This window comes from Peromyscus eremicus, chromosome 10 (assembly GCF_949786415.1).
Source record: "Peromyscus eremicus chromosome 10, PerEre_H2_v1, whole genome shotgun sequence".
In the NCBI taxonomy this organism is placed as follows: Eukaryota; Metazoa; Chordata; class Mammalia; order Rodentia; family Cricetidae; genus Peromyscus; species Peromyscus eremicus.
The window spans coordinates 83,297,509-83,325,011 of record NC_081426.1 but is presented as its reverse complement, the minus strand read 5'-3'; the positions used below and the strand labels follow the sequence as shown (position 1 = coordinate 83,325,011).

The following is a 27,503-nucleotide window of genomic DNA, read 5'->3' as shown; positions in this document are numbered from 1 at the left end:
GTCATGCATGTGTCTAACAGTGCTGGTGGGCAGACAAGATCCCCGGGACCTATTGACGGAAAAGCCACGAACTCCACGTTCAGTGAGAGACGCTGTATCCTGGGACGAAAGTGGAGAGTAAGAGAAGAAAACACCAAATGCCCTCCTGCGGCCTCCACCTACATGCATGAGCGCACACACCTGTGCACGAAGGTACACACATGCATATACCACATTCACACGCACATCAAAAGTGTGTGAGATACTTCCACTGTGTATCCTGGGCTGGCCCCCAACTCAGTCCTCCTGCCTGTGCCTCCTGAATGCTGAGATTATAGGCATGGCTGTTTGGTTGTTTTTAATTCCCTACATTAAAAATTAAATTCAGATCATAACATTCTTTGGTCTAAAAACCTCTTCAAAGATTTCCTTATCGCTCCCAGGGAAGAATATGAAATCCTGACCATCATCTACAGGGAAACAAAATGTAATGGTAATTTTTCAAAACTGGGGCTTGGGAGACAGCTCAGGCAGTCCAGTGCTGGCTGTGCAAGCTTGAGGGTGGAAGCTCAGCCTTCAGGTCCAGATTTAAAGCCAAGCCTAGCACTGGCACAGTGATAGTCCCCTATAACCTGGCCCTGGGCACGCAGTCACAAGTCCCCTGGGGATTGTTGGCCTGCCACTCTTGCCAAATCGATGAGCTCTAGATTCAGTGAGAGATCTCGTCTCAAAAAACAAGAGTAAATTAGGAGGACACCCACGTCAATCTCTGGTGTCCACACATATGTGCACATATGTATACATGCACCCTCCCAACATACATGCATACACACACACACACACACACACACACACACACACACACACACGAAAATAAATTGGGGCAAAGAGGTCCTCACAAAAAGTAAAACTAGATGTACCACGTGACTCAGTTTATATATAAACTAGATGTTTATACGCATCAATGTCTACTGTGGCATTAGTCACAATAGTTAACAAACCCAGCTGCCCAACAACGGAGGGATGCGTACACAAAGGAATTTTCAACCACAAAGAATAAAGTTAAGTCATTTAAACAAAAATGAGATGACTGGAGATAATCGTATTAAATAAATTAAGCCAGTCACAAAAGGACAAATGTTTTCTCTCATTTATGACTCCTAAGTTTAAATATATACATAAAATCATATATTTAATAAAACTGCTAGAGGGACAAAGGAAACTAATGGGAGGGGTAGGGGTAAGAAAAATTTAGGGTGTAGAAATATATGTTCAAAATACAATGTATACTTGTATGAAAATGCCCTGATGTAACACAGTACCGTGTACAATAAACATTTTTTAGAAGGAAAAAAAGGATCCGGACCAAGTCGAGAAAATCTTGTTTCAAACTAGATTCCAGGACGCACCGGCGACATGAACTTTGGGGATAATTCCATCTCAAGACGGTGCAAATTAGTCAATAACAGAATCTTCTCTGTGGGGTTGAGGATTAAATATTCCCGAGAAATGCGACGCTGGGCACAGACGTGGGCAGTTAGAGGGCTCATTGGCTTCATTCGGGCCAGCCCTCCCTCTCGTTCAATGGCGATGGTGGCAAACTGAAAATACAGCCGGGGATTAAGTTTAAACTATGCAAAAACGCGGACTGGAGTGCGTGCCACATAGTAACCACACGTGTGACTGCTAGCCCCATCGTCTTCCCATCACTCCGAAAAGCCTCTTTCCCAGCAGCTTCATCTACCCCAACCTCACGTCCTCCGGGAAGCGCCACTCCTCGGTGGCCCGGGTCGCACCGTCACACCCTAGTGCAAGCAGCCGGTCCCCTCGCTAAGACGGCTTCTCAGAGCCCGCAGGAGACCCTCCAAGCCCAGCTGCCCCTCATCTGCCCTTTGTTGTGACGCCCCACGCCACGTGAAGCCGCCACACACCCCCGGAAGTGAGCGGGACGGAGGCGTTCCCGTTCTACCCCTCCCACTCCAGCCTGGGCTGGTTCCTACACCTCCTCCGCTTAGGCCAGACAGGAGGCGGAACTAATGGTCCGGGCCGACGTTTCCCGGCCGGACGGAAGAGCGGTGAGCACTGAGCGTCGCGCCGCGGGAGCCCGGGCCAACCTCAGCGCTGCTCCCGCGACATGGCTTTCAATTTTGGGGCTCCTTCGGGCACCTCGGGCACCTCTGCAGCTACCGCGGCACCCGCGGGTGAGTCAGCCCCTGGGCCTTCTTCCTCCGAGGAACGGAAGCCTTGGGCCCGCCCCCCTCGGTCCGATCCCCTCCGGCTGGGGAGCCCGGGTTGCCCTGGCACGCGGGACACCTCGGGGGGCATTTGGAAAGGGCGGGCGACGGCGGGAGGGCCGCGGGCCGCTCAGGCTCGCCCTGGGGCTCGCACGGCGCGTGCATCCCGCGTGGCCCGGCCGCCGCGTCGCTTCCCGCCACCGGGGACTCCGCCCGGGAGAGGCCGGAGGCTACGCCCCTCTCCCTTCCCGGGACCCCGGGACCCCTCGTCCGCCTCGGTCTCCCGGCCCAGAGGGCTAAGGCTGGAGCCAGGCTACCCGCAGCTCCCTCCGTCCCCTCCCCAGGCCGGGGTGGGGTGGGGTGGGTGCTCGACCCCGGCCCCTGGTGCCCTTAGCTCCTCTCCCTGTCCCCACCTCCTCCGCTTTCTTAACCGGTTCCGGCGCCCGTCAGGTTTATTCACGCTGTGAAACCTCTTGCTGATTCTTGTAATTTCTTATCTTGCTTTCTTTTTCTTTTCTCTTCCCCTCCTCTCACCTTTTCAAATTTTTGTTTCCCTGCCTCCATGTCTATCAGGATTTGGTGGGCTTGAGACTGCCAACTCCACCGCCACTGGGTTTAATTTTGGGGGTTTCGGATTAACTGCTAACCCTGCAGTGAACTTTAATATTGGGAATTTCGGTGTTTCTACCACCTCGGCGACTCCGTTCAATTTTGGTAACAGTCTGACGAGTGCAGGTAGATACTGCGGGTCATGTGTGTGACGAGGGTCGGGGGCTGGAGTCCAAGAATGTTCCGATGTTCCTAGAGTTTGGGGGGGGGGGGGATGACACTTGTCTAATAAGGAAAGGGATTCGTTTCCTGAGGTCAAATTAAGTGTATATCAAGTTTTGATTGTCTTAAAAGATGGTTTTTTTTGGAAAGCCTGGAGAGTTAGAATACTCATTTGTTGGGTTTGCATTTAATCATACAGAGTACAGCTTCAAAATGATAAGAATTTGGAATGGAATTTTAAATAGAACGTTTTTTCAAATTATTAGCTGTAGTATAAGCTCAGCGTTCCCCTGGGATTCTTGGACTCCTGCAGTCATTTTTCATTTTTTATACATATTTCATCGAGATTTCATCTTATTGTCCTTGTGTTTCCAAGAGAAACAAGTCTTATACGAACAGCGGTGACCTGTCTTGGTTTTCAGTCTGTATGACAATGTTTTTCTTCCATCAACTCGACATGTTAGTATGTATTTCTGTAAGAGATGTAATTGTAGACTCTCCAATTCTTTGCTGCATTTTTGGAAAATTCTCGATGAGCACTTTAATTTACCAGATGACATTGAGTTCTAAAAAGTAGGCTAGACATCTTTGCATTCAAGAAGAGAATTACGAGGGTTTTTTTTTTTTTAAATCTGCGCTTTGTTTGAAGATCATTAAATTTTTTCAGAACACAAATACAATGGATGTGTATGTCCCAATTTAAAATAGGCTTCTGTGAGCTCAACATAAAATGACCCTTGGAGAAATCTTGACCCTCAGCTGCTCGTATATGAATTTATCGTCCATAGTCTATGTTATACCACTTCTGCCCATGCCAATTATATGCATCTGGTAAACATTACATCCTGGACTTACTTGGAAAGTCAAGTCTTTTGTCCATTCACTTGGTTGTGCATTGTTTATGAAGCCTTATTCTTAAGTCACCTTATTCTCTGAGTTGAAAATAATGTGAAATGTACTCGAAAACTCCAAAGGTAAAGTGACTCATTAGGAAGTGTTTACTTATCCCTGCTCTTGGTATATTTGCTTTTCCTACTTTGCTTAAAATTGGCACTGGGCAAAACAAACCTTATTTTGAAATTTATGTTTCAGAATAAAGCAAACCACATAGTTCCACAGCAACAAATAAACCTGTTCGTATTTGCTTGATTCCATGTCCATTGGAAGTTGTCACTGTTGAGTTTTGAGTTGTACAGATATGATTGTGTTTTGCTTGCTTTCAGATATGTTAATCAACAGCCTCAGCAAAGAGCTTTAAAAATTACTTTTTTTTTGTATCCATGCAGGTCTACTATTACTAATAAAGCACTTTTGGTAATTTGAAACAAGATAAGATACTGACTAGTGTTTTTATTGTGTAGCCAATTTAGATAACATAGTTTTTTCTTTGAAAGTAGGAAGTTAAAAGGGGACTAAAGACAGTACTTCTTATTTTAGGTGTTTCATCAAAATGTTTAGCTGGCAGTATCGCGGTGGAATCTATAAGTTACATGTGTGCAATAACTATGCACTAATTTTCCAAATCTACATTATAGACTAGAGTTAGAGTACTTGCCTGCCTAGCATGTGCAAGGTCCCGGATTCAATACCCAGCACCACAAAAATGATTAAAACTATTTTTTTTTTTTGAGATGACTTTTCACTATGTAGCTCATGCTCATTTAGAAGTTGTAATCCTGTATCAGCTTCTCTCTCGATGGGTTTACAAGCACGCACTATCACACCCATCCTATGTTACAGTCTTGATGAGGCTATCTGATTACAAGGAATATACGAGGTTTGAGTTAGAATCTCAGACAACCTGGAGTATAACTAAGCATTTATGGCTGAAATGTTTTCAAAGTCTTTGACAGCATATTTATAAATAGGTAACTACTACCAATACTCTTTAAAAATTGGGTTAGCATTTCATTCTCTTCATATAGTGTTAGATATGTTAAGATTAACTTTGTTTCTAGACTTACTTAAAAATAAAATCTGTCAGAGTTGCCACAGTGTGCTCCCGAGGCCCATGGTATCCTCTGCTACCTTTCCTGCCACTCCACTTTTTTTCCCTTTTCCTCCTTCAAGAAAGACATTCTTTCTTTACAGAGGTAAGCCTATCGGTGTATTTCCTTTGAAAAGCTGCTTCACACAGACTAAAAAGAAATGTAAGCTAATGTAGATGTACTTGATTCATGAAAATTAAAGTTGCAAGCTGGCAAAGCCATCCTCTGCCATAACATGCCTGGTGCTACTTTTTTTTTGTTTTTTCTTTTTGTTTGTTTTTCCAGAGTCTCAAACTCACAGACATCTGCCTGCCTCTGCCTCTGCCTCTGCGTGCTGGGACTAAAGGCGTGCGCCACCACCTGACTCGGAGCTACTTTTTAAACAGAATTCACTTTGACCAGCTCCCCTGTCAGTAAACACCTAGACTCATTAACTTGATTAGTCTAAATCATAGAGACACTTGAATTTGTAATAGCTAGTCTAAAGGCACATACATATCATTTTAGAGGTAAGACCAAAGTCTTAATGTTTTTTTTTTTTTCAATCATGTTACCCATTTAGTTAAAGGACTATGTATTGTATTGTGTTATTTCTATTTAAAATACTTCATCATTTGTTTCTTGCAGTGTATTAGTAATAGTGGAGAATTTTTTTAATGATGTTGAAAACAGGGAAAATTTAGATCAGTATGTTCTTTGTATTTAGCAACTACTTACAAAAGCATTTGAAGATGAAACTCCCTCTATGTGCATACACAAAAGAACCTTTATGTTTTATCCTTTTTTTTAATTAGGTGGGTTTGGAGGCTTTGGAACAACCACTACAAGTACAGGCTCTGCATTCAGCTTTTCTGCCCCAACAAACACAGGCAGTACAGGTGAGAGGCTGTCTGAAGTCATCGGGAGCCGGTAAAAGTGCTGTTCTTAGCTTACACAACTCTGCTTTCTCATTGAAAGGCCTTCTCGGTGGCACTCAGAACAAAGGTTTTGGCTTCGGTACTGGTTTTGGTACAGCGACGGGAACTGGTACTGGTTTAGGTACTGGTTTGGGAACCGGCCTGGGATTTGGAGGATTTAATACGCAGCCGCAGCAGCAGCAGCAGCAAACTAGTAAGTGGGATTTTTATCTATCTTAAGATGTAAAACTGTAGCAGTAACAGCTAGCACCATTGCTTCAGATGCAGATTGTCTGTTTTAAGGACTGTAAATAGGTTCCGGAGAATTCCAAAAGCTGCTTTTCATACTTACGCTTGATAGGAGTTAGAGAAAAGCCTGATGGCATGATTAGAACTGTAAGGGCCTGTGTTTGAGGTCATTCCATTATAAGTTTTGTTGTTTCTAAAAGTAATACGTACAAATGGAGAAATCTGTGTAAGGTATAATTTATTATATTATACATATGGGGCAGGCACACCCTTGACGTGTCAGGACAGACCCTGAGCAGACTCCTAGGCACTGCTCCATTGGAAAAACTCTTGTCCCATCCTTTCCAACCGGCTTCGTCCTCTGTAGCTCTGTCGCTCACGTGTGTGAACATAACTCTTCAGCTCTGCTGTTCTTAGATCTCTGCAGGCTTTCTTTCCTATTATCGATTCCGGAAGAAATCCAGTCTTCTATCCTTCAGATGTTTTCAGTCAGTTCTTTACTGGTCATTCTTACCTAGTTTAACATAGTGCTTGTCATCTGTATCTCAGTTGTTGAATGGGATCTAGGGGCTTATTTATATAGATAGATTTGTTGTTTTATTTGTCAGACTGTCATAGGATAGCCTTTATCAAGAGGTGTAATGTCTAATTTTTTTTTGGTAATCATTACTTAGATCAGTTCATTTTTTATGAGTTAAGAAGTAATGTTGATCTCAATTCATCTATAAAGAACTTTACCTCACTTCCGTGGTTCTGATCTTTTTTAAATATTGGGTGATACAGTTAGCCCTGTGATTTTTTTTTCCCCCCTCTCCAATAGAGCTTGTCTCTCCAACCCTTTTTTCCTAGGAGTATATCAGCAAAGTATTGCTTCATCAGGTTCAGCCTTCTTGGTCCTCTGTTTTTTTAAAATTAGGCTGCCAAGCATTTAAACTTTATTTACTTTGGTCCGCTGTGAGTCAAACATGGGCTCTCTGGAAGAGCAACAAGCACTCTTAACTGCTGAGACCTGTCTGTTCTAGTTCATTCACTCATTTATTGATTGGATTATTTGTTTGATTTTTATTTAATGTTACGAGGGTTTTTTTTGTTTTTTTTTTTGTTTTTGTTTTGTTTTTTGGTTTCTCGAGACAGGGTTTCTCTGTGTAGCTTTGCCCCTTTCCTGGAACTCACTTGGTAGCCCAGGCTGGCCTCGAACTCACAGAGATCCGCCTGGCTCTACCTCCCGAGTGCTGGGATTAAAGGCGTGGCCACCACTGCTGGCTTATTTCACAGCTCTGCTGGCCTGAGGTGCTGTCGGCTGTGTCTCTGAAGTGTCTGCTCTCAGCAGTCTGGCCTTTTTCCTAACTACGCCATCCGTTAGTTATCTGGGGCATCTGTAGAGCTGTTTGCTCAGCCAGCCGTGCCCTCTGCCCTGCACTCCAGAGGGTCCGTTACACTTGAGACCCCGACAGTATCTCAGGCGAGCTTCCCAAAGCTGCTGCCCGTTTAGTGTGCCTTTTGGCTGTTTCCACTGTGGTCCTCTTGGACATCTCAGGCTTTGGACAGCTGGGCTCGCTTGCTTTTCCTCTCGGTTCTGTCCTGTCTTGGCTGCACACCCCCTCCACATGTAAGAAAATACAGAAATGGGTTCCTAAGGTAGAGTGGGGACAGCTGGGGAGGGATTTGCTCACCATACCTGAATCTGAGTGTTCTGGCTTGTGTGTGGTGTTGTGTTTCCGTGTTCAGCTCTGGGCGGGCTCTTCAGTCAGCCTGCACAAGCCCCCGCCCAGTCCAACCAGCTCATCAACACTGCCAGTGCTCTCTCCGCCCCGACGCTACTGGGAGACGAGAGAGACGCCATCTTGGCAAAGTGGAACCAGCTTCAGGCCTTCTGGGGGACAGGAAAAGGATATTTCAACAACAATATTCCTCCCGTGGAGTTTACACAGGAAAATCCCTTTTGCCGATTTAAGGTACCAGTTGTATCTTTGGTCTTCATTTAAAGAGTGACTGTAAGAGAGTCAGTAACTTTCAGATGAAAATGACATTTAAAAGTGTTTTCATGGTTCCTTAGTATTTCTTGAGAATGGTGTGATTACACTTTTTATTTTAAACAAAAATTATAAAATTAAAGTGATGTTTGAAAAAGTGTCATGTGTAGTTCGGAGTGTGACCACACAGCCACCAGAATAGGAGCAAGGAAGGTGTTGGCAGAAGAGGAACAGTGGCAAGCTGCCTGTGGTGATGCACACCTGATCCTCAGCTCGGGTGGACAGAGAGGGACCGGAAGTCAGGCCTCCTCAGCTGCTGAGCAAGGTGGAAGCCAGCCCCGGCTACAGTAGACCCTGTCTCAAAACAAACAACCCAGGGCCGGCAGCTGACTCAGTGGAGGAAGGTGCTTGCCCCCGAGCTGATGACCTGAGTTTGACACTCTTCCCCAAAGCACATGGCAGGAGACTGACCTCCCTGTGTGTGCCAGGGCATGCCCCCTTCAATAAATGAAAACGAACAAAAAACAAAAGAAGGCATGGTCTGCCTGTCACTTTAAAGGTACTAGACTTGTAAAGGTTGTGTTTCTGAATGGTCAGGGAAGTGCCTCCCAGCCAGTGCACGGGATTCTCCTTGGCATGTAGAACCCTGTTACTGTTAGAGTTGGATGCCAAAGGCAAGAGAAGAATGAGGGCTGCTTGCTTTGTCCCATCTCATTGTCTGTAAACAACCATTCTCACTGAAATTTGACTCCAGGTAGTCTGTGCTTTAGACAGTGGAGTGTCTCCTTGACTGTTTATTTTTTCCTTCTTTGTTTTTGCTTTTTGTATATGTGTGGTCTCTTTTCTTTTCTTTCCTTTTTTTTTTTTTTTTTTTTTTTTTTCCTTCAAAGAAAAACTCACAGAAGAGAGGCTTTTGCTTTTGCTGTAATAGTCCAGGCTGACCTTGAACTCATTATATAACCACGGTTGGCCTCAAACTCATGATCTGTGGGAGGCCAGCTGGGAGACCGGCTCCCACATTTTACCCCAGGGTGCTTTTGAGAAAGGGATAAGAAATTTAGATAGAAGGATAGAGGGGAGAGAAACAGATAGAAACACAGGATAGCCTCTGGAGGACCTGGATCCTGATCCACCAGCCCCTTCTGTCTCTTTTTTATAGGAATGCCAAAGGGTGGAGCAAAAGACCTCCACCTAGCTCAGCCCAGTGCAAACCTTTCCAATCACCTAGAAACCATGCACATGGTCAAGCAATCCTCTAATACAGATCTGCTGGATAAAGCAAGTCAGATCTCACTAGGAACCTTTGTGGACCTCCATAATGATCCTCCTGCCTCAGCCTCTTGAGTATTGAGATGGTAGGGCTACACCACCACACCCAGCTGGCAGTGTATTTTCCACATAACAAATCAATATATTACAATCAAGTTTATACTTCATCCTGCCTTTTTTGGGGGCGGGGGGGGGGGGGTGATGCTTGGGAATCAAACCCAGAACCTCATGTATGCTAGTCACATGTATGCTGAACTTCACTCCAGCACCTCAGGACCAGAGAAGTAGTGTAGCTACAGATTTTTGGAGTATTTATATACATAATGACATACCTTGGGGAACTCTTCTAAACAGGAAATTAATTTATGTAGCTTTAGCTTGTACATATAGCGTAAAGGTAATTTTATACAATATTTTTAGTATGTTTTTGTGCTGCGACCCATCATACAAGGTCAGCTGTAGAATTTTTTGACTTGGGACATCATATTGGCACCAGAAAGTTTCAGAATTTGGAGCACTTTGTAGTTTAGTTTTGCACATGAGGGTTATTTAATTTCTGTATCATCTGAGTGCATTAGTTGAAATTTTTAATATTGTTTAGCAATAAGATACGCAATAGTAAACATAGGTAGAAGTAGTGGTTTAAGTGTTTTAACTTTTCTTTAAAAAGTTGCTATATAATGTACATAGTAAAATGTATAAACGTACATATAAATGAACTTAAATACTTTTATTAAAGTTGCATGTAAGTGGTAACAAAGGATAAAATATTCCTAGATGTAAGCTGTTTTTAGCAATGTGTAATTCCTTGTATTTAATATTATGTAGCCTAACTCTTACTCATTTAATATTACACTAATAACTTGTTTCATAAAGTTTTATTATATGTAATCATAAAACAATAGACATTCTTTATATCATTAGTATCTTGACAGTGTGATTGTACTTTAAACATAATTTATTTGTAAATTGTTTCTTTGAAATTTAGTTCAACACTCATGAGTCCGCTCTATAGTGAAGTAAGGACATGCAGTCCATTACTTCTGCAGTTATGTTTATGACATAGGAGTTGCTCCAGTGTATCAGAAACCTCCGAAAATGAATAACTATCAAAGTCTTTTATGTTGGAGAGGAAATTGAAATTTCACTGCTTATGTTTAGGGGAATGAAGTTTATTTATAATATGTGATGTCCCACAGATTGGTTACCATTTCCATCATTTTAGCAGATACTAAGCTATCAAACATTTGGTATAAAATCTGCATTGATTTTTGATCCTTTGGTTTATTTCACAGGCTGTAGGTTATAGTTGTATGCCCAATAATAAAGATGAAGACGGACTAGTGGTTTTAGTTTTCAACAAAAAAGAAGCCGATATGAGAAGCCAGCAACAACAGCTGGTAGAATCCTTGCATAAGGTTTTGGGCGGAAACCAGACCCTTACTGTCAATGTGGAGGGCATTAAGACCCTGCCAGATGATCAGTAAGTATACAGCGTGTGGCTTGTTCCCTTGTGGGTTTTGTTGCTGCTGAAACATAAATCTCAGTGGACTGTTTTCTCTAGTTGGTGATTAGTACGTGTCTACAGAAATGTTGAAAAGTTTTTTCCTTTAGTTTGGATTTCCTATCAGATGCTAGCTTGTAGATAACTTAGCATGTAGATTTCCATTCAGGAGCAGCAGGGTGCATTGTGGCTGTACGCAGATTGAACGGAGCATTTTAATAACTGACTCCTTTTGCTTGTGTTGGATTTTGTTGCTGTTGTTTTTGGTGGGTTTGAGATGGTCTTGCTGTGTAGTGCTGGTTATCTGGAAATGCGTTCTGTAGCCCAGGCTAGCCCTTGGAGTGTTTCTCCTGCCTCTTCTACGTGCTGGAGTTAGTTAGAGAATGGCAGCGCTGTGTCCAGCCCGGCCACCGCTCACTCATGGACATGGACGGCTCTCGTCCTGTCCTTTCGTCTTTTCTTCCCGTGGTGGATACTCTACTTTGGATATTTAAGGTTGGATGGGTTATGTCATTGCTATTTCTAGCAATATCTGGTGACTGACTCGGGTTGTACTTCTGGGGTCTTGTCTGCAGCCCGCAGCCCAAAAATTTTGGCAGAACCATGAGAGTAAATAGGGGCGGGGAACAGTAAGAGACATTTGATATAGAATATACTGCTGAGCAGATCTTCTCAAAAGATAAGTTCTATCTTACTTAGCCACCTCGTTTTGGTTTTTGTCATTAAAGTTGATTTACAAATGAGCCTAACAGAGATTTGCTTTCAAGATAAAAAAAATTAAAAAAGAAAAAAAGACTTCTTGTAAAAAAAGAAACTGTTTCTGACGGCAGTCTTTTAAAACATCATTGTGCTGTGTTTGTATTTGTGGCTGTGGGTCATGAAGTCAGTGTGTGATAAATCGGTTGTTTTCCTCTAGGACAGAAGTTGTCATTTATGTCGTTGAGCGGTCTCCAAATGGCACCTCGAGAAGGGTCCCAGCGACAACACTGTATGCCCACTTTGAGCAAGCCAACATTAAGACACAGCTGCAGCAGCTCGGGGTGACACTTTCTATGACCAGAACGGAACTGTCTCCTGCGCAGATCAAACAGCTCTTGCAGAACCCTCCTGCTGGTAGGTGCTGGAGTTTGTCACACGTCTGCTTATTTGGAATGTATTCTTGAATATTGTCTTTTAGTCAGTTGTAAGTTTAAATTATATAGCTAATACATTTATTAGAAATTTGGGGCCTGGAGAGATGGCTCAGTGGTTAAGAGCACCGACTGCTCTTCCAGAGGTCCTGAGTTCAATTCCCAGCAACCACATGGTGGCTCAGAACCATCTGTAATGAGATCTGGTGTCCTCTTCTGGCCTGCAGGGACACATGCAGGCAGAATACTGTATGCATAATAAATTAATAAATCTTTAGGAAAAAAAGAAATTTGGAGAGGTAATAAAAATAATTCATAATGCATCTGCTTGTAGATAATTCACTTGAAATGTTTGGGGTTTGTTTTAACTATTTAAGTAAAACTTAAATGTTTGCACTTTAAAAAAAAAGTCTAAGCCAGGCGGCGGTGGTGCACGCCTTTAATCCCAGCACTCAGGAGGCAGAGCCAGGCGGATCTCCGTGAGTTCAAGGCCAGCATGGTCTACAGAGTGAGATCAGGACAGGCACCGAAACTACACGAAGAAACCCTGTCTTGGGGGAAAAAAGTCTAGATATCTTTTTTTTTTTTTTTTTTTTTTTTGGTTTTTCGAGACAGGGTTTCTCTGTGTAGCTTTGCGCCTTTCCTGGAACTCACTTGGTAGCCCAGGCTGGCCTCGAACTCACAGAGATCCGCCTGGCTCTGCCTCCCGAGTGCTGGGATTAAAGGCGTGCGCCACCACTGCCCGGCTAGATATCCTAATGAAGTAGCTTGATAATTCTAGCTTGTCTCCCTTCCCTAGAGGTAACTGTTAATAGCACTGGACTCCACTGATCCTGTGTCTGGTTTGAAATGTAGGCATATGTGCATGTAGTAGAAAAAGGGTTCTGCATCGTGCATTGCTGCAGCCTGCCTTTTCACTTACAGGGTTTCTTGTATGTCTCACATTCATTCTTGAAGATGAACTTTATTCTGTGTAGACACTCTGTAGTATTCTATAGATATACCTTACTTAATTCAATATTGTTTCTGTGCATTCACCATTCCAAACTAAGCAGCAGCTAATATCTGTAGAAATGTATCTTAGAACACATGTGTATATAGTTTTTTAGAATAAGCTCTCTGGTACCTGGACTCTCAGCCTTTGGGAGATGGAATGCAGAAGATCATGAGTTTGAGGCCACAACCTGGACTGCATAGTAAATTAGAAGGCAGCCAAGGCAACTCAGTGGCACCCATGTTCTCCTCCACACCAGGAAGTCCACTAGAATACAATTCTGACAAGGAGGCTTGAATCACTGGGTTATGCTTGTTAGGTGTACTGGCAAAGTGCCCTTCAAGGAACTTTCTACCAATTATATTTGCAGTTGTAATGTATTGTCTCCCCCTACCTGCTGTAGCAGGAAATTAAAGAATTACTATTTAGTCTGTATTTCCCTGAATATCTTTTCATACTTGAGAATCGCCTTGTTATGTCCTTTGCTCATTTCCTGTTCAGTTCATTGCGCTCTTTGTTATGTGGGCTCTTCTGTGTTCTAGAGGTAGATGTGTTATCCTGTCTGTTGCAGATACTTTCTTTCAATCCATATTTATAAAATTAGTTTTGCAATGATCATTTTTTAAAAGTAGTTCCTCATTATGGCTTCTGAACTCAGTGTCTAGTTTTAAGAAAACGTTTCCCATACAAATATAAATACAGAGAATCATGTTTTAAAAGAGTATTTTTGTTTGTGGTAGGTGTTGATCCTATTATTTGGGAACAAGCCAAGGTGGATAACCCCGATTCTGAAAAGTAAGTGTTTCACCGTCTTACTTTATACACAAACTGACACTTAGCAGAAAGGAAGCAGACAAATGCAGACTCTCAATTGTATTCTCACATTTGAAGAGTTGGTTTCATTGCTTTTTAAAACAGTTCTACCATGGTAAGGCAGCAGGATGAGGTGAAACTAGGAAGGATTCCTAGTCAGCTATTACATTTTCATTCATAATGAAAGTTTTAACTGAACTATATTTCCTCATTGGTAAAATAGGGAGGTTGAAAATAGTGTGGTAACTGTTGATCTCATTGCTGTGGATTTAGAAATTCATTGTAAAATTGCATGAGGTCTATAATGGGATATGTCTTGTTGGCTTTAGTAATAGGTTCTGAAAAGTGACCTTGCATTTTAGATTAATTCCTGTACCGATGGTGGGTTTCAAAGAACTGCTTCGAAGACTGAAGGTTCAAGACCAGATGACTAAGCAGCATCAGACCAGATTAGATGTAAGCATTCTGTTTGCGTTCTCTGTCCTGACAGTGGGAAAGTCAGAGATGTCTTTACCATCTCTGCTAGCTTTTCTGATGGGGAACTGGTATGCTGGAGATCAACAGTGACAGCTTCATGCACCTGCTGTCTTTATGGTAGTAGCCCCTGCACATACACTTTTTTTTTCTTTAATTTTATGTGTATGACTGTGTATACATGGTCTATACACCACAGATTGTGCAGTACGCTTGGAAGCCGGAAGAGGGCGTCAGATCCCCTGGAACTGGAATTACAGACTGATGTGAATGTGGAATTGAACCTGGGTCCTCTGGAAGAGCAGCCAGTGCTCTGAACATCTGAACCAACTCTCTAGCCCCATAAATTTGATTTGACATATTTTATGAGTTTAGATTCATCTAAAGTCATCTTTTTTTTCCTTTTTTAATTCAAGGATTTAGCAAGCCCAATTCTGATTAACTTCTAAAATCAAACAAGATCTGGGTGTTCTGACTATGGATTTACCTCCATGTTCTCTTATATGCAATTCCAGTTTCATTAGACAGAGGAGCGAGCTCACTGTTTATAGCGGGGTCCCTCTAACTGTTGGCCAGTTCTGTGAATGTAGTTCTCCTACACTGATCCAGCGTTTCTGTGTGTGTAGCCACTGTGTCCCGGAAAAGCCCTACAAATAGTTACATGTAATTATTTTTCCTTCTCGGTGTTTCTTTGTCCAGAAATTCCGGCATGATTACTCTTGTGGCCTAATTTCCAGACCCTTTATTATGTTACCCTGAACACAATGAGTTCATGAGTCAGGGCTGGAGAGATGGCTCAGTGGTTAAGAGCACTGGCTGCCCTTCCAGAGGACCTGGGTTCATTCCCAGCACCCACATGGCAGCTCACAACTGTCTGTAACTCCAGCTCCAGGGAATCCCACACCCTCACACAGACATACATGCAGGCAAAACACCAATGTACATAAAATAAAAATAAATAATTTTAAAAAATGAATTGTTAGCTTCAAACTCATTCTGTAGCCAAGGATGACCTTGAACTTCTGATTCCCCTGCCTCTGCATCCCAAGTACTGAGATTACTGGTGTGTGCACATCACTACACCTGGTGAGAATTGACTCCTAATATTGAATCATTTTATCCTTGAATATGGTACAGCCTTTAACATTGAATCCCGTCTCTGTCCTTTAAACTAGTTTTTAGATTTTCTCTTCAAAAATCTTAGACATCCTTTTTTGGCTGATTACCAAATTTTTAATAAATTTGTATGATGAACACAACCACCCAATTTTGTCCTTTGACCCTTCATAATGTCCTGGTGTTTCACTAAAAGTAATGGAGGCCATACCTAGTGGTACCGGCCTGTAATCAAAGCTGCTTGGGAGGCTGAGGCAGGGAGATCTCAAGTTCAAGGCCACATTGGGCTGCAGAGTTAATTCAAGGCCCACCTATCTGGGCAGTGTAGTGAGATCTTGTCTCAAAATAAAATGTGGAAAGGGGGCTGATGGCTGTAGCTTAGTGGTAGAGTGCTTGTGTCCCATATACTAGGCCTTCGGTTCAGTTCACCCCAAACGAAGGTGATCCACGTAGGTGGGCGTAGTAAAATAGCCTATACAACCGTTTTGTCCTCTTTAACACTCAGTGGCGTAGAAATGAATTATGATAGGGTTGGAATGCTTCAATGTAATGGAGAGAATATAATATGTTTTTGGTTGGGGGTTAGTGCCATTGTTAAAGTGCTGAGCATTATGACCTGATTTCAGTCCTCAGAACCCATATGAAAAAACCCAGGCATGATAGTGCTGCTAGGCAGGCAGAGACAGGCAGATCTCTGAAGCTGACTGCCCAGCCAGCTCAGCTTCCTGGACAAATTCCAGGTCACTGAGAGACCCTCCATCTCTGAGGACACCTGAGGTTGTCCTCTGACTTCCATCCAAGCATATGCATTGTACTCTCAGAACACAACCGTGTGCACACAGATGAAGCCCACCCTGTTAAGATAGCCTAGGGCAGACAGAAAACATCACTAGCCAGAGGATACAAGGAAATGGATTCACTTTTAGGATTTATATCATTGCTTTTTCTCTCTGCTCTGATTACCCTAGCCAGGTGTTCTGTACCAGGATATGGAGTCTACTGGTCTTCTCAGCTCTACCAACTCAGACTGGTCATCTGTGAACCCTAAGCCCAACAGTGTTCATAGATCTTAACTTTTTCCATTCAGGCCTGGTTATTGGATCTATTCTGATGTACTATTTAAAATTCCTTATTTCTGAAAAGTTACTGTTTTCCCTGTATGTTGCCTCATTACTAAATATCTTAAAGCTGTAAAGAAATCTTGGAATAGATGTGTAAAGAAAGAAACAAAATGCAGAATTATGAGGCTGGATAATGGCTCAGCAGTTAAAAGCTTGTACTGCCTCAAAGGGCCTAGGTTGGGTTCCAGAGACCCATATCAAGCAGCTCAGAGTCACCTGAACTAACTCCACCTCTAGGAGACCAAGTACCCTCTCTGGACTCTGGTGCATCTACACAGACATGACATACACACATATACAAAGAAAAGGAAATGTAGAAATAATAAAATGAAAGATAATGTTTTGAGAGATGGCTCTCGAGGTTATCTGAGAATCAGGCTTGTCCATGTAGGTGGACCTGTTAAACAGCTGCTGTGTCCTACTGGATTTATCCTCAGAAACATTTCTTTCAACAGATCATATCTGAAGATATTAGTGAACTACAAAAGAATCAAACTACAACTATGGCCAAAATAGCACAATACAAGCGAAAACTCATGGATCTCTCCCACAGAACCTTACAGGTAATAATTTGGAATTCCCTCAATGTTTAGAAGGGGTTATATGTGAAATATATGCCAAATAAGGAAGTGTTTTTTAAATAGGAAGAAGACCCAAAAGTTGGAGGATCCTCGGTGGGAGATAAGAGTAAAAATAGTATAAGGTTCATCTTAGTGACAGGTGACAGAAACAATTTGGGTACAAGGGAAGGTATAAAATCGAGGACTCCTGGTTCCATAAAGTGGAAAACATTTTTGAGTGCAGGAAAAGGAATGTGGCCATGTAGTAATGATTAAAACCAATTCCTAGTTTAACAGACAGAATGGAACAGCAACAAAAGGTGAAACCATAAATCATCATAGAAACAAGTGCTACATACCAGATTCGATGGGACATGAGCAAAAGCCTGCGTCAGAAACACCAGTTAAAATAGGAGCTCACTGTTAGGAGATTTTAGAAATACCGAAGTAAGCTTGAAACCTGTAAGAGAGCGAGCTGAGGAACCAGCGATACATCAGAATAACAGTGCACAGACCTGAAACAGAACAGAACCATCTCAGAGGGAGAGGAACATCCAGAATCAGAGGAACAGTGCCACACACGTAGACCTAAATAATAAAAGATGGCATACATTTCTCCTAGGGGAGATAGGTGATTTTCTAACAAGTAAAAATTACCGAAAGTAATGGGCAGCCAAGTAAGGAAGCTGGAACCTGCCCAGAAAGCAGAGGGAGTCACTCAAGTCCACGTGGAAAACGCCCAGTGTAGCTGATTTCACTGTTGAGTTCTGTCGAGCTAATAAAAGGCTAATTCTTGTGTTACTTTACATTGATGGCTTCCTTTTTTCCTTTTTGAACAATTTCATTGGGATATAATTCATATACCATACACTTACCTCACTTAAAGGATATACCATCTGTGAGTGAGTAGTGTGTTTACAGTCCCATGCAGCCATTCCAGTGATGAGTTTTAGGATATTTTTATCATGCTACAGAGAATGTCCATGCCTCTCAGTGAGTGGGAGCCACTCACCCATTTAGCCCACAGCTACTCCTGCTGGGCAGCCTTTTGCCAGTGCTTGGCTGCCTGTATAGCTCGGAGAGTGGCGAGATGCTCACCTGACCAGGAGGCTGGAGACTACAGTGGAACTGACCCAAATCTGGATGTTGTGGTGCATGCCTGTAATCCTGCCCTTTGGATAGGGCAGAGGATGAGTAGTTAAGGTTATCCACAAGTCAAGTTTAAGGCTACCCTGGGCTACATGAGCCCTGTCTCAAAACACAGAAATGATTTTTATTCTTTTCTATAGTCTTTGAGTTCAAAAACGGTAAGTTTACAAACAGCATTGATTTTAGCTGTGTTACATTTTATACAAAGATACTTTCTTTAATAAGGAAATCTAATTGGAATGTAGCAGATGTCTAAAAGCACTTCAGAGTAAGCGTAAAGCACTTGGATTTTTTTTAGTGTTTGGGTTTTTACTGTTTACTGAGGCAGGGTCTCAGCTCTGCAGCCTAGGCTGGCCTGGAACTCTCCTTGATCCTCAGGCCAGCCTCAGACTTGTCCTCATGCCTTAGCCTCCCAAGTGCTAGCATTTCAAAGCACCCCTATATTAGTTCTTAGCCAGTTTTTATCAGCAAGTCCATAATTGATTTTAAAGAGCACTCTACTAGCTCGTGTATGATGTCTTGTCTTTTATAGGTTCTAATCAAGCAGGAAATCCAAAGGAAGAGTGGCTACGCCATCCAGGCTGATGAAGAGCAGTTGCGGGTCCAGCTAGATACTATCCAGGGTGAACTCAATGCCCCTACTCAGTTCAAAGTAAGCACTTGGAAGTCGATCAGCTAGAGGTCGTTTGAGGCGATCTGAACAGAGTTGAGTAGCCATCACACAGGACCGTGGAGCATTGTGTGTCTTAAGCATTTGTTCGCACTAATTAAAACTTCCTAAAATAAATGCTCAGTCATGGTACTTTTGGCTTGCATTAGTGCTTCCCATCACAGACCTGGGAGTTGTAACTAATGGTTTTGAAGCTATCTTTTCAAAAACAGCCATCGTCTTTAGGAGTAGCTGTGATTGTTAGCGCTTGTTTCTGACTCATCTTTAGGGTCGCCTAAATGAACTGATGTCCCAGATCAGGATGCAGAATCATTTTGGAGCTGTGAAATCTGAAGAAAGGTATTACATAGATGCAGACCTCTTACGAGAAATCAAGCAGGTAAGTGTCAGCTCACAGCTTCATAGCCATCAGGGTGGGTGCTGGTCAACAGCAGAAATACTCATTAGAATGTGGAGAAATTATAACCTTCAGGCACCTTTAAGTAATGTAAAATTAAAAAAAAAAAAACAACAACAATAACAAAAAACATTGCTTCCTCAAAAAATTAAAAGTAGGCTGGCAGTGGTGGTGCACACCTTTAATCCCAGCACTTGGGAGGCAGTGGCAGGGGGATCTCTGTGAATTTGAGAACAGCCTGGTCTACAGAGCAAGTTCAGGACAGCCACGGATACACAAAGAAACCCTGTCTCAGAAAAAACAAAATTAAAAGTAGAATTACCATATCATCTGGCAGTTCTGTTTATTTTTGAAAGACAAGGTCTCACTATGTAACCCTGGTTGGTCTTGAACTCAGAGATCTGACTGCCCTGCCACTTGAGTTCAAGGTGTGTGCCACCATGCCCAGCCAGCTCTATTTCTGGATATATACACCCCAGGAAGTTGAAGGCAGCAATCTGCACAGATACTTACACACCTGTGTGCACACACATATAGTAGAGTATTACTCCCTCCTAAAGAGGAGGAAATTCTGACACATGCAACAACATGGATAGATCTTGAAATATGTGGTCATACAAGGACAAGTATTGTATGATTCCCCTTCTGTGAAGCAGTGACTAATGATGTGAATGTACACAACATCCCTGCACACTGAAAATGGTCCACGTATTGTTATGCCACAGTAAAGAGCCAGATATCTGTATTAATAGAAGTGCCAAAGGATAGACAGCAGCAGAACTCAGGTCAGTGGGAAGGTAAATCTCAGGCTGCCTCCAAATCCTCTCAGCTGCATTTTATCACAGTCTAGATGGTCGGTATGTGTGTGAAATTGAGAAGCTGGGACTAGGGATTTGACTCAGCTGGTAGAGAGAGTGCTTGCCTACTGTGCATGGAACTGTGGGTTCAGTCCCCAGCACCACAGACACACACTGTGGTAGTGCACACCCATAGTCCCAGCATTCGGGAGGCAGGAGCACCGGTTCAAGGCCCTGTCTGTAAAAATACAGACAACACATTTTAAAGATACTGTCGATGCATACTTGTCTGGTCTACCTGGTTTTAGAGTGATCTTGTGCTGATGATCACTGTCCCACTGTCCATGCTGCTTGTGTTTAGTCACCAAGAGCTGTATTGTGAGTACTTTGTGAGTAGCCTTCAGTTTAACAGAACAGTACACTCATCTTCTATTTTCTTTAATTCATTCTAGCATTTGAAACAACAACAGGAAGGCCTCAGCCACTTGATCAGCATCATAAAAGATGACCTAGAAGACATAAAACTGGTAGAACATGGATTGAGTGAAAGCATCCACAGCAGAGGTGGTGTCTTTAGCTGACCATTGACAGACTTGTTCAGAGGTTCAGAAAGTGCATCTTGTCCATCAGCCCTTCCTTATGATGACCACATGGACGGGAAAAAGAATCCTTTTCCTCACTGGGATGTTTGAGGTTCTTGAGAAATTACTGTATATTAAATCGGAAATGGACACCACAAAGCTCTTCAAAGGGAATCTTTGAAAAATTTATATCTAAAAGCTATATTTACTTAAAAAGAAGTACACAATTACCCGAAGTGTCTGCACTGTTGTACATTTTACAACAGCATTAGGCATAGTCACAGTGTTTTCTGGTTAGTCTCCATTCTCTTTCCATAGCACAGAATGAAACATGGCTGCTTCCTACCTAACAAAGTAACTGTAATTACGTGGCTGTTGGAGACTATGCTCCGGAGTGTAAATGCATTTCAGCTTCTATAGCTGTGAAATCATCGGTGGAGAGTAAAGAGAATCCCAAGTATTTCATGATTTGTGTGGTTTTTCCTTTTGTTCTATGAAGACTTGAAGATATATTTTTATATTATTTTACTTATTTGGAACTTATAGAACATACCTAACCAATTAGGATTTAACAAAATCATCGTTTTTGCAAACTTTTTTTTAACTTTTTATTTCTAAAAATGAAATCTTTAAAATAAATTATTAATTTGCAATTTCATGTAGTATCTGTCCTGTGGTGTTTTGTTTAAGGACTTGTCAGTGCTGACATTTTGGCTAGAGTATAATAAATGAAATCATCTAGGATGAAGAGTTCCCTCGTACATCAGCATCTGAAACAGTGGCTGAGTAGACAATGTAATTCTTCCACAGCACACCGCTTTTAAATACGACTTCTGACTGCAGGACTCACCTGGGATGCAGCTGTTGACACCTTCCCAAATGCTGTAACTACCTTAATGCTTCTGTGTGGTGCTTTGGCTTATACTGGGGGACATTACGAGAGAACACCGTGAATCTTGCTCTTGTACCAATGTGGAGGGTAGGGAAAGTGCTGGGTCTAGAATCCTACTGACGCAGAGGCGGTTACACCGTAAAGATCAGACGCTTCAAAACTTCTTTCCAAGTTGGCTGCTAGCAGTCGCTGTCGCTGAGCATGGCATGCTTACGTGACACCACTCTCCCTTGGGGTTTTGGGGTTTTCATCTTAATTTCATGCTTGTTGCAATGGCAGTGGTTTGGGGGGAGGGTGTTCTCTGCATGAGCTCGTTCTCACTTTGGCTCAGAGGGTAGGTCCATTCCCGTCTTTGGAGCCAAGTGCAGAAAGGAGGGTCTGCCGCTCTGTGTACCCTGCGTCGACCTAAACAATGACTGCTGAGGGCAGGCTCAGCAGTGGGTAGCTAGTCAAGGCTCTCACTCATCCCACCTCTCCTGGAGCACGTGTGCACACTGCCAGGAGAAGGGGGGTTTGCTGAGAAGGGGAGACAAGGGAACAGCTCCCTGTGGGAAGTCTTACAGGGTCCCCGAGGGGCTGCTTCCTGCCTGCAGTTCTCCAGGGCTTTGTCCCTGGGAACAAGAGGCTTCCCGCCGCCGTCCTAGGAGCTCACTCACTTCCCCTGTCTGCCTATTTATTTGAAGTTTGATTCTTCAGAAAGAAACAAGCATCATTTGCATTTTGTTTCTGGCATTAAATTCATGTTAATCACATGAGTAATTTAATAGTTGGAAATTCTATAGGAAGACATTTAATAAACTTAAAAGTTTTATTGAATCCAATCAAAAGTATACAGCTTTGGGATTTTTGCACTCCTAAAATTAATCAGAGATGAAAAGTTAATTCTATGACACTATTTGGACCAGTTTTTTAAACTGTAAAACAGGGAAGAAATACACAGTTCTTATTTTATGCAGTGAGTCTGTCACATCTCTTCTCGTGACCTCCTGTGGGATCCCCTTAGCGCCTTTCAGATAAAGGTTAAGACACCGACTCAAGCTATAGAGCAGTGAGAATGTTTACAGCAGAAGCCACGACTAAAACGATGGATGCTGTGACTGGCGGGAGGAGCCTTCTGCCAGAGGATGCAGAGGGATGGGTCTTGGGACGTGGAACTGGACGTGGACCTGGAGCTGTTGGAGAGAACAGAGTCATGGACACATCACTTGGTGGTATGTCTTGAGTGTCGGCCACCTGCCACAGACAGCAGGACTGTGAACCGCGGCAGGCTGTGTTAGAAGCCCACTGAAACAAGTCAGGTAACGTTGCACATACACACAGCTTCGAAGCTTCAAGCTACATTTCTACATGTGTCATCAGGGCATACTGTTTGAGGGTTTTTGTTTTTGTTTTTGTTTTCTCAGATTTCATAGGGTTTTTAAATCTATCTAGGCAACCAAGACAATTATTTCTTGTTCAGGTGCACCAGAATTGTAAAGTTTACCTCAAGTGTCTTGTTTCAAACATGACTGTGTGTGCACATTCACACAGATATCAGTGTAGCTGGATATATCTGCGTTTTTAAAACACAGCCTACAAATGGGGAAAAAAAAGTTTCCTTCACGCGGACATGGCTTTGGGGAAAACTAGCTTGTTTTACTCTGCTTTAAACCTGGGTAACTTGCTTACACTTTTTGTTTAAGCAGAGTGCATAGGGAAGGGAGCGTTCTCACGGAGTTTATGAATGAACCAGTCAGCTTTCATCCACGAAGCCAAGAGAAACAGTAGTTTTCTAGGGCTTCCTGTGGGTTTGCTTGCCAGAGTTGCAGACATGGCAGTCACGTGGCTAGAGGTGGAATGTCGGGTCATCCGTGCACCAGGATGCTCTGCAGACAATCGTTCACAAGTGGGCAGTACTGCACCTGAGAAGCAATCTAGAAGCTGTCCAGGATAGAATGGGGGTGCTAACGACTGAACTTGGGCCTTACAGGTGCTAGCTCTGCCACTGAAGGAAACTTTACTGTTGGGAGCTAGATCTGAAATGCTCGGGATAGCCTTCCACAAAGAAGCATGGACCTACCCTCTGCAGTTTGCAAGTATGCTGCCAGACACATGTAAATCAAAAATTGCTTCCAGTGCTCACACAACCTGGAGCAGCTTGCCATGTAAGCCAAGTATTTTCCGATTGTTTTTTTCTTTTTTTTTTTTTAACATTTTTTTTTAAAGCTTAGCAGAGTTTTTTTTTTTTTTGTTCGTTTGTTTTTTTAAGATTTATTTATTTATTATGTATACAGCATGTATGATTGCAGGCCAGAAGAGGGCACCAGATCTCATTACAGTTGGTTGTGAGCCACCATGTGGTTGCTGGGAATTGAACTCAGGACCTCTGGAAGAGTAGTCAGTGCTCTTAACCTCTGAGCCATCTCTCCAGCCCCCTGATTGGTTTTTTCAAGACAGGGTTTCTCTTTGTAGCCCTGGCTGTCCTGGAACTCACTCTGTAGACCAGGCTGGCCTTGAACTCACAGAGATCCGCCTGCCTCTGCCTCCTGAGTGCTGGGTTAAAGGCGTGGGCCGCCACTACCACCTGCTGTTGTGATAGTTTTAATTAACACTAAACAGTTCATCTACTGTCTGCTGCTACTTCACTTTGATCGTACAAAGAATAGCTTCCAATATGCCCCTCACCCAGATTTTCATGGAGGGTATGTCTACTTTAGGAATTTAGCATTTATGCATTGAGACATATAACTACAAATATTGTCGGAACATGCCAATTCTTTTACGGGTAAGGTACATCTTACCACTAATCTTATTTCAGGATGCTATGATGGGTTTATGAAATACTTTTTTTTTGAAAAAGGATGACTTAAGAGAACTGAAAATGTTCTAAATATAGTCTCTAGACAGTTAATGGTTATTTAAAGTAAACAGATGGGTGGTGGTGGGGCCTCTTAGGCATGCACATAAGCGCATGCAACTTTTAATAAGAAAAAATGGACTTCACATGTTTATATTTCACAGCACTTATCATCTGAAGAGAAGGTATTTCTTACTAGGGTTGTCCGCATTTCTTTGACTTTTGCCTTCTAGAACACAAAGAGATTCTGGGTTACTGCATTATATATTTCTCCAGAAAGATCTCATAAAGCTGGAACAGGCTTGTTCTCCCCTTGGGTGTGGGCCTGGGGCCAAGGTAAACTGGTCCAGGGACATGTGTGAGGCTAGAGAAGGCTTTCATTTGACCTATCTGCTCTCTGAAAAGTTTCCCCCATGAATGTGTGTTTTCATTAAAATAAGTGTGAAGTGTGTTTACCAAAAAGAACCTTTTTCTATATATTGAACTCAGATTGCCAAGTACAAGCCACCCCGTCTCCCACTCACTGAGTACCAGCGCATTATGAGATCAGCACATTATCATCTACTGGGCACAGCTAGCACCTCGAGGACACTGCAGCCATCCACACTGTCTGAGACACAGCGTGCATGGAACCAGAGCTGGTGCATCCATGGGATCAGTGTCTGACTGACCTCTGCTCCATTGCTGTGGTCTGCCACCACCAGGTGCGTGGCTAGCCTTGGAATACTGATACTCACATTTTCATAATCTTAAATCTACATGCTGCGTCTTAGAAGTCCAGAATAGATGGGTGTCAGCCTGGCTGTCTCTTTCTGCCGTCACCAGATTCCTAATCTTGCTGTGCAACGACAGCATCTACCTTGCTGGATTAGATGAGTCAAGCCTTAAAAAGCCTGTACTACAACGCATCTTTCCGGGAGAGACACAAGGCATCGTCTCCTCACAAAATCTGGCTGTTGAGGAAAAAGAAGGCATGCTGACACAGAAGAGCTGGTCCTGCATGGCTGTGAGGTTCTCATTTCCACTTTGCACAGTGTATTCTTGTATCTACAGACACCCTAGACCCAGTTCCTGACTCGCTGTGGAATAAAGGTGCAGCTGGACACCGTTGTCCAGAATCAGGCCACCTACCCTTTTCTGGGCTTTAGCTACCTGCGCACACAGAAATGAGGTCTCAGCACTTCCCCCTTCTAACGTCAGGATGGGATGTCAGAACTGTACAGCCCAGGTGGCTTCCCCTAGACCCCGAGCTATCTGAATGATGATGGTAAAGAACTTAGAACTCCGTGCGCCTCGCCCCATTAAGAATTACCAGGCTTTTCATCTGGCCGGAGAAGGTTTTCATCTGGTTGTAGCACTTTAATTTCTAAATGAAAAAAAAGATTTTCAGTTAATAAAAAAGGCAGCTTCTATGTACTGTTTTACTACTCTCGGATGGTTTGTGACATCAGATCCTCAGCCCCGAAAGGTAGAACCGTCCGCACCTTACAATGGAGGATGCTGGGATAAAGTGAGTCATTGCACAAAGTTACCAGTGGCAGGCAGCAGAGGGGGACTTAATGCCAGGTCTGTCTGCACAGCTCACATGTGTCCTCCACACTCTGCTTAGAAGGTGCTTTTCACACGGCCACAGAGTAGACTGTGAAGACCCCTGAGAGAGCACTGTGCAAACTCAGATCCCAAGACTGGAAGTGATGTAAGGGGAATGATGCCAATCTGGATCAGTACGAAACAGTTGCTGGACCTGCTTTGTGTGTCTGTTCTATGAGTTAGCTGTGACATGCTGTTTCTACATGGCCTACTGTTTAAAATAGACAGCAGTGTCCAGAATGGTCAGAACCATGGATGTGATTTTAGCACAGGCTAAATTTGCTGGGAATGTAGCTCAGTGGTAGGGTACTCGCCTAGTATGCATAAGCCCTAGGTTCAATCCCACTAAATAACCATGACCATAATTAACAGATTATCATGCCCATAATTAACAAAATCCACAGGGAAAAAAATCTTTCAAATCACTGAATGAACCCAGGGGAAGGATATTAAGCATTGGTTGTTTGAAATTCCTTACCAATATTCCTGTGACTGAGGAACCTCTGAGGACTCTTATTGGAGTCTCAGCTCCTTTTCTCTGATCCCAGTCGCTCAGCCCCTCAGTGCTTGCCCCCTGGCCCCCCTCACACTTTTAAAACCACACTTGTTCATGGCAGCTGTGAAAGGCAGGTGGCATCTGTCATGGTAAATACAGTGGAAAACGCCAAGGAAATGCAAGCATTGAGGAAGGAACAGTAAAAGACCCTGGTCCTTCACTCGCATGCGATTGTGTTCAAAGACTTCATGGCACATGTAATGATGACAATTATGTCTCTATCCCTGCGCTGGCATTTCTTGCCCTTGGGTGTGTCTACTATTGCTCACCAGGAAGTAGAAAAGGTCCTGCAGTTTTCTTTCCTAAACAAGAAAAGAGCTTAAGTGGCCTCTGGTTGCTCCTGAGCTCTGCGTCATGAACACATGACACCACCCTCGGGTCCCACTGCACTATGGCTTCAGTCTTGTGATGGCACAGCTCTGGCTCCGTGAGCCCTCACTGGGCACATCCACATCAGACTTGGGGAGCTTGTGAACAGCACCTCACTGAGCTGTGTCTGTACCAGCAGAGTACCGTGTTTTGTTACTTGCAGGTCCCCAGAACAGCCGTGAGCCTGGATGCTTGGCCTGTCCAAGAGTGTCTACAGAGCTTCAGGAAGGCCTGGACCCCTGCAGGCAGGTCCCAGCAAGCTGGCCCTGAGCCATGTTCCAAACAGCTTAGCTGTCCTGCCCAGAGCCAATGCCCCCAGCAACCTGGGAAGGCTGGGTGGGCACAGTCTATGGTCTTCCCCAGAGAAAGCTGTAGAGGTGACCAGCACGAGGCTTAAGTGAAACCTTTGAGTATCATCCCTGACATCGGCTGTAATGCTCAGACCAGCTCTTAGTAAAGAGAAAACAACCTTACCTGGTATTCCAGTGGATTCGAAGCTTTTCCTACCTAAAGGCAGAAATAAATGCTGTTGGTGTTTATCAGTTAGTGGCACTGCTAACAATTCCCCCTTTGCCTCCCATCTCCAAACTTTAAA

General features: G+C 43.2%; 2 protein-coding genes and 1 non-coding gene across 4 annotated transcripts in view; 1 reads left to right on the top strand and 2 right to left on the bottom strand.

The window, feature by feature from the left end:
• Nucleotides 1-1,915: 1,915 nt before the first annotated feature.
• On the top strand, nucleotides 1,916-21,327 carry Nup54 (nucleoporin 54). Of its 2 annotated transcripts, XM_059274677.1 has the most exons (13): nucleotides 1,916-2,180; nucleotides 2,787-2,948; nucleotides 5,767-5,850; nucleotides 5,930-6,082; nucleotides 7,846-8,072; nucleotides 10,655-10,842; nucleotides 11,780-11,976; nucleotides 13,728-13,782; nucleotides 14,163-14,256; nucleotides 16,967-17,074; nucleotides 18,753-18,872; nucleotides 19,159-19,269; nucleotides 20,537-21,327. In XM_059274677.1, the coding sequence occupies exons 1-13, from the start codon at nucleotides 2,114-2,116 to the stop codon at nucleotides 20,663-20,665; spliced, it is 1,695 nt and encodes a 564-aa protein (XP_059130660.1). In that variant the 5' UTR covers nucleotides 1,916-2,113; the 3' UTR covers nucleotides 20,666-21,327. The 2 variants fall into 2 exon arrangements, with proteins under 2 accessions (XP_059130660.1, XP_059130659.1); XM_059274676.1 differs by lacking the exon at nucleotides 2,787-2,948 and having other exon boundaries at nucleotides 1,918-2,180.
• LOC131921314 (small Cajal body-specific RNA 4) lies at nucleotides 6,883-7,020 on the bottom strand. Its single transcript, XR_009381942.1, has one exon. It is a non-coding gene; the product is annotated as a small Cajal body-specific RNA 4 (non-coding RNA).
• A 1,019-nt stretch (nucleotides 21,328-22,346) lies between the features above and the next one.
• The window catches only part of Art3 (ADP-ribosyltransferase 3 (inactive)), a 60,974-nt gene continuing 55,817 nt past the window's right edge, over nucleotides 22,347-27,503 (bottom strand). Inside the window, exons 9-13 of the mRNA XM_059274778.1 lie at nucleotides 27,383-27,415; nucleotides 26,809-26,841; nucleotides 25,706-25,759; nucleotides 24,590-24,622; nucleotides 22,347-22,729 (exon numbers count right to left, since the gene is read on the bottom strand). Coding sequence (XP_059130761.1) covers nucleotides 22,596-22,729; nucleotides 24,590-24,622; nucleotides 25,706-25,759; nucleotides 26,809-26,841; nucleotides 27,383-27,415 — 287 coding nt within the window. The 3' untranslated portion in view covers nucleotides 22,347-22,595. The remainder of the gene's footprint in view (nucleotides 22,730-24,589; nucleotides 24,623-25,705; nucleotides 25,760-26,808; nucleotides 26,842-27,382; nucleotides 27,416-27,503) is intronic.

Excerpts from the sequence above, each read along its gene's own strand:
- Nup54 (XM_059274677.1), top strand. The coding sequence starts at position 2,114 with ATGGCTTTCAATTTTGGGGCTCCTTCGGGCACCTCGGGCACCTCTGCA. Across the intron at positions 2,949-5,766 it reads TAACAGTCTGACGAGTGCAG|GTGGGTTTGGAGGCTTTGGA; the intron begins GTAGATACTGCG and ends TTTTTTAATTAG. Across the intron at positions 17,075-18,752 it reads TCTCCCACAGAACCTTACAG|GTTCTAATCAAGCAGGAAAT; the intron begins GTAATAATTTGG and ends TGTCTTTTATAG.